This window comes from Lathamus discolor, chromosome 2 (genome assembly GCF_037157495.1).
Source record: "Lathamus discolor isolate bLatDis1 chromosome 2, bLatDis1.hap1, whole genome shotgun sequence".
Classification (NCBI taxonomy): domain Eukaryota; kingdom Metazoa; phylum Chordata; class Aves; order Psittaciformes; family Psittacidae; genus Lathamus; species Lathamus discolor.
The window spans coordinates 92,461,178-92,473,249 of record NC_088885.1 but is presented as its reverse complement, the minus strand read 5'-3'; the positions used below and the strand labels follow the sequence as shown (position 1 = coordinate 92,473,249).

Genomic DNA, 12,072 nt, shown 5'->3' with positions numbered 1-12,072 from the left:
TTTGAAGGTCTGGTCTGTCTTCCTCCTAGGGCAGAGAGAGTGGCTATATACTGTGTGGGGAATGCATAACGTTTAGGTCTTTGGTTCTGGTCAGGGAGTTGTTTTGCTTTCCCAGCTACTCTGAGAGTTTTGAGACCTTGCAATAGACTCAACCCCAAGTTAAGGGTCAGGAAGAAACTCACACATGATGCTGCTTTCCTTGTGGAATGGGAATCAGAGGTTTGTCTTCTTCATCCCAGGTGCTGGCAACTGCTGCTGTTGTCAGCACACTGCTAGCCATGGTGGACATATAGGACAGTCAGAACCAATTGTATTCCTGGGTGAAAAGACTGTTCACATTTCCAAATGCAGTGTCACAAAACCCAGTTGCTTAACTGATGTTTTCCACATGACTGTCTCCCCATCCTGCATATCCTCAGTTCTCAAATTCTTCTGAAGGTGTTCTCGAATATATAGAATTTTTCTGCTGTTGCATGGCTGAGGATCTTGTACGTGCTTCCTACTGAAAAGAGCCAAGCCGTCAATAGGTAAGAATTTCTTGCCAGTGTTGTGGAGACAACAGTGTTGTCCCTTTGCTTTGCCTGTGGGAGCTGGCAGCAGCACTCGTATTAAGATGCTGGCCAAACCAATAAACTCTGTTATGCCATCTGAGTAACAATGGTCTCTTCTCAGAAGGAAAAAAAGATGAGAAGAAGAAAGAGCAAATCCTGGGGGCTAAGCAGGGTGGTTTCTGTTTGTCACTCTGTAGTTGAACACAAGTATGTTTTTTCCCCTCTGTTCCTTAATTTCCATTTTCAGTTTCTTTAAAATGACGGAAATTGGTGGGTTTAGAACCTGGAGAGCTTTTCATTTGTCAAGATTGTCTTATTCCCAAGATTAAATAAGCACAGCTCCCCGAGAGAGGAACTCACACTGATAACTAAGCCAGATTAACCATTTTTGCTGCTCTGATGTGTAGGCTGGCCTCAGGAACATCCGCAGATTGCAGTACTGACTCTGCAAGAGAGTATTCTGCATGGCTGTGTGCCTCAGCCTGTAATCAGGGCTGACTCTTCTTATGTGCTGCTTGTCCCAAATCCCCAAGGGCTCTTGAATATTGTTCTGCATCCTTTTTTACTGTATTCAGTAACTGAGCTTCATTTCTTTAATGAGACCAACCTGCAAAATTAGAGAGATTTTGGCTGTAGAATATCAAACTCATACTGCATATGAACAACCAGCTTCCCATCCCTGTTTGCCTTTGGCCCAAAGATTGTGTTTGTAATGGAGTGCACTTGTATTTTGTACTGGAACACATTGTATACCCTTTATAACCTGAGAATGACAACCTGGGCTCGTGGGTATTTGCTGTCTGTCAAGAGTGAGACATGCTGCAGCCGTCCCTGTTTTATGTTGACAGACTTGGCTCTGGGTATAAAGAAACATAACAAACTTACTAGAAGCTATTGCTTCAATCCAATGAGTAAGTTCAATCAGCAATGTAATATGCATATACTTTGCTAACAGGCATGAATATAAGACTATAAAAGGAGTATGAGATTGATATGTTTGCATAGAAAGTTGCAATTTCAAAGAATTTCTCCCTTGCATAGTTATTCATTTATGCCTGTGTAATTGACTTATAAACACCCTTATTTTGTTAAAAAGGTATTTACATGCTTAACTGTTTGCTTGCTATCCATACTCCTCGTGTGTAAAAAGCGTGACAATGCCAAGATTAATTCCACATGTTTGCAGAAGTGGGCCCACAGATGACTGCTAATTTCCCTTGGCATCCTTATAAGCCAATATGTTTCTGTTATTTTATTTCCAAAATAAATACTATGCATTTACTTTATTATATTTGACATCATAATTTCAGGTTTTGCTTTGGACTAAGAGGCTCAGGGCTCTCAGGGTAGCTTTTCTCATTATTAAGCAACAGTCACATAGTTGTAGTTAGTGAATTATGTTTGAAGACATGCTTAACAAACAAATGCACAGCAGTTTCTATAAGAAAGTGGAAACCACACATTTGTAATATGTGATTTTCCAAACAGAAAGCATAAAGTGTAGTTCAAAATTGATATCTTTATTTTTTATTTTGTCCTTTCTTTTACTGAATGAAAAATGTCTGCATTCTAAAGAGAAAAATCACGAGAAACAGCATTCACAATGAAGTGGGACAAAGACTGTTGTTGATTTAAATATGTTTTTAATCTCAGTTAATGTTTGAAATGATTTTAAGGACAGAAGTGACTTCCAGCAGAGCCTGGTCCCACCAGTGAGTGTACACTCATGAACCAAGCCCTGGGAGCTCTCAGGCTTCTCAGCATATGGATGTGTTGGTCACTCACTTCTCCATCTCCAGGCACCTTTCCTAAGGTCAACCCTTTATCCACAGCCCTCCTCTTAACACGAGGCCTCATAGCTGCCTGAAACAAATGGTTGTCCCCAGTGCTTTTCATATGTATGGTGTTCTTTCAATCCCACCTTACGTGACTGTTTGCCTTCATGTGTGTACCTGAAAATCTGTAAAGGACAGGTTCTTTAGCCAGAGTTCCTGCACTGCAGAATTTGCTCCTGTGCAAAACGTAGTGCTGGCTGAAGGAAGCAGGTAATAATCCAATGGCTGTTGACAGAATTGGAAGATACATTATATTTGCAATCAGCTCTGTATTTACACAACAGATTTAATTACATGGTAGAATTAATTTATCAAGTTTTCATATTTATGCTTTGACCATCATCAGGTTTCTGTATGCATTTTTGGAGGGTCTTTTTTGGTCTGGTCCAATTACTGCTGAACTGCTCTAATTTGTTGGATATATCATTGTAGTTGCAATGCTTTGCTGCCTTTTTTTTTCTTTTTTCTTTTGCTTTTTTATGCTCTGAAAGTAACATCTTTTTCTTTATCTTTTTTAAAGATAAAGACATTCCCTGCTGATACATCTAATCCTTTTTTCGATCCTTTTCCAACAGTACCACAGTTTTCTGTAAGTAGAACATGCAACTAAAAAACTGTGTATTTAACACAATTCCAATTATTTTTTTAACAATGTCAGAAACTTGTATGTTAAGCAATCCTAAAAAATAAAAAAAATAAAAAAAATCCAAGTCGAAATTAGAGTGCGAATCAGTTAAATATTCCCGTTCTATAAATAACTTGCCTGCATTCAGACATTGCTGCTTACTAGACAGAGGACTAAGAGTTAATGGCCAAGGCTAAACCACTGAGGCGGTTGGTCCCAAAATGTTGTTCAGTCAGGACTGTAGAGGACACTTGTGAAGTTCCACAGCATCTTTTCAAGGAGCAGTAAGGGAACGGGAAGACTTAGTCCTCTGTCTAGTGATTGCATGGCCTCCTGCCTGAAACCACCTGCTGTGCCATCACAAAGAGGAGCCTGATTTTCATTGAATTTATATCTGAATTTTAAGGAAGAATTATAGTTAGTGTTGGTGATTACAATGGTATCCTCATATAAACTCCCATGTTTGCTTAATAACTTGAATCAAGTACTTAACTCTAGTACCTAAAGGGGGGCTACAAGAATGCTGGAGAGGGACTTTTACAAGGACAGGAAGGGATACAACAAAGGAGAATGTCTTTAAATTGAAAGAGAGGAGATTTCGGTTAGATATTAGGAAGAAATTCTTTACTGTGAGGGTGGTGAGACACTGGCACAGGTTGCTCAGAGAAGCTGTGGGTGCACTCACCCTGGCAGTGTTCAAGGCCAGGTTGGACAGGGCTTTGAGTGACCTAGTCTAGTGGAAGGTGTCCCTGCCAATGGCAAAGGGGATGAAGCTAGATGACCTTAAAAGCCCTTCCAACCCAGACCTTTCTGTGATTCTATAATTCTTGTTAAACTTCCACAGAAGTTGGGATTTAGGCATTTTGATAAAATAAACTATTAACAAAACAATTATAAGGAACATATAAGCAGTTAACTTATATAAACAAAGCCTTTATATATAAAGAAACAGTTATTTGAGAATTTAAAAAATAAGTCCAATCTTTAAGGTCAGAGCCATTATGTAGTAAGTATGACGAAATTACCTACTCTGTAAGAAACACTCTCTGATTATAATTATAAACCACAGTAACTGACTTACAGTTTTTAAATTACATTGGAAAAATGAAGCATTTCAGACTTTAACCTTAACTGAGACTGGTAGCAGCAATCTGTAACTGGCATATAATCAGAGATAAGTAGCTTCAATCACTGTTGGGCCATGTGCAATAACTGTCTGTGTTTAATGATTTAAAGAGAGAGGCTTTTCTTTCACAGTAAACCTGACCATGGGATTAATCTGTTGTTTTTCTCCACATAGGTATTTTAAAGCCAAAGTTAGTTAGCCTCCCCGACCTGTGTCAGTGCCACTGTTGAGCTTTAATTAAAGGTACCCGAAAATACATGGCAATAAGTCGCAGTAGGTCAGCCAAGCCCAGATAATACAATTGTGGTAGAAGAGAAATCAAAGTTACAGTGTTTGTGTCTTTCATGCTACTACTTTATGTAAGCAAGAAGATGCGCCCAAAATAGCTTTCCGTCTAATTAGAATGATTGTTCGGAAATTGGTTTTCTGCCTAGGAGAGTTATGATAAAAGCAAGATTTAGGAAGGCTGTATAAAATAATTTTTCATTGTTGGGGCAATGGAACTTTAAAATGTAACAGAAACTACCCTGATATACTTACCCACGGAAATTTCTATCTTGCAAAAAATGGCTCTTTTATGGTAAATTCAAATGCTGACATTTTTGTTATGCTCTGCTGGGAGAGAAGAAGCAAAGTAAAATTCAAACCAATCTTTCTGAAATTCCCTCTTCTTCCTATAGAGTCCCATTTCCCTGGGCAGAGTGGAGGGTAGAATCCAGAGCACAAATACTTGAAACACCATTACAATAAAAATCTGATGGTGTGTGATCCATTATAGGTTTCCATACACAAGGGAGTTATGTACAAATAGCTGTGGTAAACGAGCACCTACTGAGAGGACTGCATAAAGATGGGAAAAGAATGAGGGAGGTTAATTAGACTTTGGTCCTGTGTTTCATGGTCCTCCATCCCAGCCCAAAGAGACGTGCTTCTCCCCAGCAGCATTTCAGTTCATCCTGCTGCACAGGCTCTGTTGAGGACTTGAGCTTCTTGCTGAAGGCTTCCTACAGAGCAGGTGGGAGCTGTAAGAGAAAGGTCTAGATCAATGCTTGGACCTGCAGGCAGATTCAACTCTCAGTGTCCTCCAGTCACACACAGTCCCAGATGGTAACATTTGTTAATGCTTTTCCTTGTTTGGGTTTTTTCTTTTCTTTTCCTTGCTTCCCGTTCACTTTTTATTTTTTATTATTTATTTTTTTTTTAGCTTGGAGCAAAACACTGAAATGTCATTGAGGAGGGAAAAGCTAAGAATGGTGACCTTTAATTAAAGGGAGGCTTTACCTTTTGTGTAGGGCTTCTGATTTGGTGGTGTATATGTAGCTGTGTTGTTCTTAGCAGAGGTAAAAGAAGAGAACCTGGTTGCCTGGAATGTTTAAAAAGAAGCTGCATGCCAGAAAGCCCTCTGAATTTCAGAGATTTCTGTAGAGCAATGGCAGGCTCCATGACCATACTCACAGGCTGGTATGAGTCACACAGATTTAAATTAATGGAATTTTATCTGTTTAGACCAGTTAAATATTTGGCTCAAACATACTGTGCAAGCATATATATATATATATATATATATATAAAGATGCTTAGGATATATTTACTGTAAATATACTGTTATCCAGGGCAAATGCACTTTAGGACTCAGGGCAGATCTTCAGCGAGTGTAATTTGTCACTGCCCTGCTGATTTCAGTAAGGCTGGGAGAATTTCCATCAGCTTCACAGAGTGATGTCTCCTCATAAAGTAAATTAAGATCTGACAGTCCTCAGAGCACATGGGTCCTGTATGAGGAACACAAAATTTGGTACTCCTGAAGCTTGTAAGGTTGAGTTTTAAAAGCTGAATGACAGAGAAGTTCCAACAGGTTGTATTAGCTACTATTTACACACATAATTGGCCAAGAGTGGAGGAAGAGTTTCTTTAGTTGGTTTTACACTTTCCATTTTACTAATTTTATGGAGTTAATGGAATTCCTTTTGCTTCAGAGGTTGTTTTGGAGCACATCAGATGCATTTAGCTGAAATGTGAGCACAAACACATTAAAAAATGGCAATGGGCAAGCAAACCTAACGCAGCCATTCTTTCCTGGGCTCAAATAATTGTCCCACTGATTAAACTGGTTTGTTTGTAGTTAGCATTGATCCTGTGTGGCTTGCGGAATTTGAGAAATAATTAAGACAGAGAAAAAAAGTTGCTATTCAAGCAGCTGCTCCATTATGGTGACTTATCTTCCTCACTACCTTAAAGTCTGAACCAAGTTCAGAAGAAAAAGTTGTCAAGATAGAAATGAAGCTGATACCAGGAAGATACTAACCAGTGTGGTTTGCATGAGAAATAGTCCATGCCAAAAAGCAGGACCAAGGCTGTTTTAATTTTAGGGATCCTATCCCTCCACTTTTATTGTCTGGCCCAGTCTTTGCAGTGCTGAAAGACAGGAGGTGGTTGCTTGCTGTTTTGTCTTAGAACAGCACTTCCAATATTGCTTTTATGTTACCTGTCACTAGATACTACAAGAATATTTCTCTTGAGGCATGTTCCAGTTAGCAAGTGTGGAAAAGGGATGGACACTTTGAAACTTGGGACCCACCAGAAAATTGTATAGGATATCTGAAGAATAATCCAAATGTAGTCAGTGTTCTTTATTTTTAGGGAAAGTGCAATAATGACAAGCAGCATTCTCCAAACTGATTATGTCTTTTATCCAAATGCTGCCAGTCCCATACATGGAGTTTCATCTCACATAGGGCATGATGCCATCAGGCTTGTCCCTCAGGCACAGCTCTGAAAAAGCCATCAAAAGAGGTGGGTGTTCAGCAAGCGTGGAGGTGGCACTGAGCAGCTATAGCTACAGACTCCTATTTGTTCTCGTTATTACTTCTTACTGAATGTTTGGCAATGAATTGGATGGTGAAAGATAGCAAAAGCTAATCTACACTTTTTTCCTTTCTGTGTCTGTGTACTTTTTTTTGTAGGCAGAATTTGCAGACAGCAAATTACAATGCTGTACAGTGCAGTCATCCCCTAAGATAACGCTGGTAACTCCGTCACCCGTACTGAGATCTTTGGCAGACACTATACCTACTCCAACGGTGCAGACAGTATATACGTCACATAAACCAGTTTCACTGGCAGACAGGTACTGTACAACTCTTCCAGAGAAATGTTATGATGCTCTCTGCATTAAAGGAATCAGAATGATTTCTCTTTTTCTTATTATAATTACTATAAATTGCCATTTCCGCCATAGTAAAAGATTTCTACTTGCTGCTCGTCACCTACTTCAGAATACTTAAAGGGTTATATAAAGAAATACCTATAGCGCATATCTGCTCTGAGAAAAAGCCCCTACCTTAATTAACTGCTGCAGCCAGCAGTGTACAACTTCTGTGGCCCGTGGCCTGAAGAGGGAGGGTTGTGCACATTTTCCTCAGGCAAGTCTGAACCACAAAGGTTTCCTTTTAATAATTGCTGTTGCAATTTGGTTTTTGAAATGAAATATCCACGGAGGAAAGCTGAGGTTAAGAAATGTCTGCTCTTCTAAATGAAAAACAGACCCTGGTTTTCTTTCTTTTTCCTCTTTATTTTGTTGAGTCATGTCAAGCTGCAGTGGTCTTTCTTGTGGTTTCTCAGAGAAACAGTAAGACATCCCGTCTTTCCAGAGGCAGCCTGCTTTCAGTTTTCTATTCCTCCATCTTACCAGTTTTGCATGCTGTCTTCTTATTCTAGAATGTAATCACAGCTGAATTTCCCAAGCTGATAAGTTATTGAATAGAAATGTAGAAGTGGATATGCTCAATATTTCTGGGGAAAAAAAAGAGTCCTAGGGTTATGTTGAAAAGCATTTCTTTGGCGTCATTGTAAATGAGGCTTTTTTGCTTTCAGATTCATGGTCAATTCCCATTTTCATTTGTGAATTATTTCTTGCAGATGGTGGTTTAATTGCACCTGCACACTTGTTCAACATTGCTAACTCACTGAAAAATTTACCATCCCAGTGAACATGTAATTCTGGAGCTGTAGTGCTGAACTCAGCTTCTGTAGGATGTCTCAAACACTAGCGGGTGATTCCACCCCTGCTTGCTCATGAATGGGCTGCAAGGTTTCTGCACTGCAGTTTAAATTTCCAGACTGGTTTACAAGCATAAAGATACTTAACTGTCAGAACAGCACAGTAAACAGTTCTGTGTTGGTTTTCCCCGCCTTCCCTTACACACACTGTTTATTAAGAAATTGAATCACTAACTCAGGACATTCCCAGTGTTGCAGAGTGTGCTGGCTCTTATTTGTGCAGGGCTATGGTAAATTCCATGAATACAGATATCCCCAATATCAAACCACGCCAAGTAGCAGAAGGCTGTAACACCAGTCTTTTGTGATGGCATTTACTGTAGCTCTTTCATTTATAGAGTCCTAGTTCAGTTTCCTTTTAAATCAGTAGCCTTTAATGGGGGTGAGATGAAATCCTAAACTGTTTTGCCGTGTGGGTCTTTTTATATCCTTTTTCTTGCCTCTGTTTGCTCTTCAGAAATACCAAGCAGTACTTGTTTTTGAATTGGCCATCAGTTATCAGCCTTTTCACTGAGTTGAGCCTGACCTTTTCTCCCCTCCTTTGGTATTTTGAAAATGTTAATTATTTTAAATTGAAACCTGAGACTTATTGTTGTCCCCATAATTGGCTGTTTGTGCATTAATTACACAGCGCTGAGACTCTGAGGCGTGAACTTGAGAGAGAGAAAATGATGAAAAGACTCTTGATGACAGAATTATGAAATTCGCACTTCCGTCAGATGGAGACTGGATTGGGGCCTTTCATGTGCCTTCTGTCTACATTCCTCTGCTTCTGTGTACTCAACATAATGCACCAGGAAAACGTGTGATATACCTGGCTCACCTGGATTCACTATGGTTGGTTAAAATTAAGTCTCAGCTAGACTTCAACTTGAAGGAGTCCCTTTATTCATTTGCTGCTGGGAAATCAACCTTCAATCCTTTATCTCTCCTGAGATTTTATACTATTAACACAATTCATTTCTGGTTTGGTTTTGGTAAATCTAGGGCAAAAAGGATCAGCAAGGAGCATACTGATTTCTATTGGGAAACACTGTTCTGTACATATGTTAATAAGTGCACAGAAATTAATGTTATGCAGAATATTTTGATAGTAACATAGAAAATATGTCATTTTGTACAACTGAAAATTGCAATGAGCTACTGCTGTTTGTTAAAGAACCATTTTTAAAGCAGAAGAATGATTATTACATCCTAACCCCAGGACTGTTAGTTTCCACAGAAAAATAAACGGCTGTCTTATTCAGTTCCTAACCTTAACCTTCACTCAGAGATATAAATAGCTGCAAGGGGGAAAGACACCCCACCATACAGGTATACACACCCAACACTCCCTATAGATTGTCATCTTGACCTAAACCTTCAACTAAATCCTACCGTATTTCCATTAATGAAAAAAAATCAGTTGTTTATCGTAATTTGCTACTGACTTTCTAGCTTGATACTGACTTTTTTTAACTGAGTGAGAAGCTTTACCTTCTCCAGGTTGCCTAGGCATTAGGGCTTGCCCAGACTCAGACAGCTTCTGCCCCAGCACTGAAGGTTGCAGAGCCTCAGCGGTGTGGATATAGCTCATGCAGGGAGCTGTTTTTTCCTTCCTGGGTAGATAAACCACCTTCCTGACTGACAAGAATTTATTGATCACTTTAAAGAATAGTAACAATGATAGTTTATGGCATAGCTGTGTCTATACCCTCTTTTTTCACTCTACTAATCAGCACATGTGTACTGGCAAACCTGCGAAGGGTACGCCTGGCTATACGTCCCCTTCACCTCCAGCACGCAAGCAGCCTCTACATTCAGTGGAGCTATCTCAGGCATCAGGTGGCGTGGGTGGTCCAGCACTAGCAGAACCGCAGCCCCAGGGAGGGTGTTTATGGTATACAGGTAATGCTACCAACTGTTTCCTAGGTAAAAAAAGAAGAAAGAGGTTCTCCATTCCCCCCTGTTCAGTATTGCAGGGTCATCTAGAAAGCTACCAACAGCTGTCAGCTACAAGGTACTCTTCCAACAGGAAAGCTTTTGTGCGTTTTGTATGGCTGAAGATGTATATTTTTCTGTTACTCTGTATGTTCTCTTGTTTGTATTAAGATAAAAGATTGCCCTTAATTTGATATTGATTACAATGGATTTATCTCAACTTAAGCAGTTTGTGTGGAGCCTGGGAAGTTTTTTGCTGTGAGACTGGGTTTCCTTTGGAGTTAACTTATGCTGTTTTTCTGAAATGAGAGTTCTTGAGAGCATCGTAGCACTATGGTTTGCAATGTGGAGGTATAAAATGACTTGTCTATTTTATATTTACTGGGACAAGAAATTGGCATTAGTCTTCCCAGTCAAATCCACCAACCCCAAAATTTCAGTTTGCAATAAAACAAGGCAAAAAACCCAGCACAAGTATTTGATAGAAACTCACAATGAAAATGTAATGAAGTAGCTCAACATGAGCAATGGGCACAAGGAGCCACAGAAACACACCTGGACTGCCGATTTCAGAGTGCTCAGGTGACTTTGCGGGGTGATCAGGTACGACTTGTATACTGCCCACCTTCTAGTTACAGTCCCAGGACACTTCTGCTCCTTATACTCTAATGTACCATTCCATCAATCCAAGGTTATTTAAACCAGCTTAGGAACTTTAAATCCCTGTGAAAAAATCAGAAAGGAGGGGAAATGCAACAACCACAAGAGCCTGCATCTTCCGTGTCCTGTTGCTCTTTTCTTGCTGCTTCCCGGAAGGTACGGGAGGGTGGAGAAGAGCAGCCCATTTTGTCTGTGCTCAAGTGAGAATGAGCACTGTGAAGAACAAATAAAAGAAAATTATAATTAAAGCTGCTGTTTTGGGAGAGGAAAACAAAGTAAGGTTGAGAACGGCACAGCCCTCACTCCAGCTGAACTTGGTCTTCTGCCTACTGTTAGGCAACCCCCAGTTGCGTGTGAACTGGCAGCAGTTTCACAAAGTCATTGTCAAGGAAAAACAGAAAAACCCCTGATCTGAATGCACACATCAGCTGTACTGATTGCCATGGAGTGGACTTTGGGAACCCCGCAATATGCCTTCAGGTCTGGGGGCAAACAGATTCGATTACCCACATCAGGGCAGTCTGGTCACATAAGCAAAAGCCTTTAGCAAAACTGAATGCCTGACTCAGACCGGCCCATCAGATGTTCTGGCCTGTGATCAAGCTATTTATTTAATATTTTAAATGCAATCTTTTGCTCCCGTTGTATAAAAATTCTTGAGCTGAAATAGAACTGGAGAACAAGAAATGTGAAGCAAGGTTATTTTACAGCAGCCAAGTCTTTATAGCTAAGTCGTGCTCTGGCATAGTCAAAAAAGAGCAGGAACTCCTCCCTCCTTGGTTTCCACCAGGAGAAGAGAGAAAGGCTCGCATGGCCACTTAGGTCCTGGGGGATGTTTTCCACAGAACAACCCCAAGTATGTTGCCTTGTCTTGTTTTAGTGTCTTATCCACTGGCTGCCACCTATTCTGCAGCCTAATGGAGCTTTATTAAAACTGTTCTACTGTTATCAAACTAAACTTTTAACTGTGGAATGTCATCGCCTTGTTCTTTCTTACTGTGTACTTTCTTCAGCCACGCTTAAGTGTCTCAGTTTTCACATCCTCTGAATAAACACTCCTGCCTCACGTCTGGTTGGGAATTACAGTGTTAGGACACATGTTACCCAAAACTACTGTAAACAAGACAACGTCAACATGAACATATGCTGAGGGGCAGATAGCCTAGATTTGCCCCTAGACTTTAACTTTACAGGTGTTAAAGGATACTCTGCCGAGGGTATGTCTATATAATAGTGCAGAAGTATCTGAGCTAGCTTTAATGAGCTTGCATATGTAGTTGTGGCAGCATGAAGCCC

At 40.1% G+C, this 12,072-nt stretch overlaps 1 protein-coding gene across 1 annotated transcript in view; it reads left to right on the top strand.

Moving 5' to 3' along the window:
- The window catches only part of EPB41L4B (erythrocyte membrane protein band 4.1 like 4B), a 167,645-nt gene extending 158,748 nt beyond the window's left edge, over positions 1-8,897 (top strand). Inside the window, exons 24-26 of the mRNA XM_065667749.1 lie at positions 2,907-2,975; positions 7,101-7,264; positions 8,828-8,897. Of these exons, the coding sequence (XP_065523821.1) occupies positions 2,907-2,975; positions 7,101-7,264; positions 8,828-8,897 (303 nt within the window). The remainder of the gene's footprint in view (positions 1-2,906; positions 2,976-7,100; positions 7,265-8,827) is intronic.
- Positions 8,898-12,072: the final 3,175 nt, after the last annotated feature.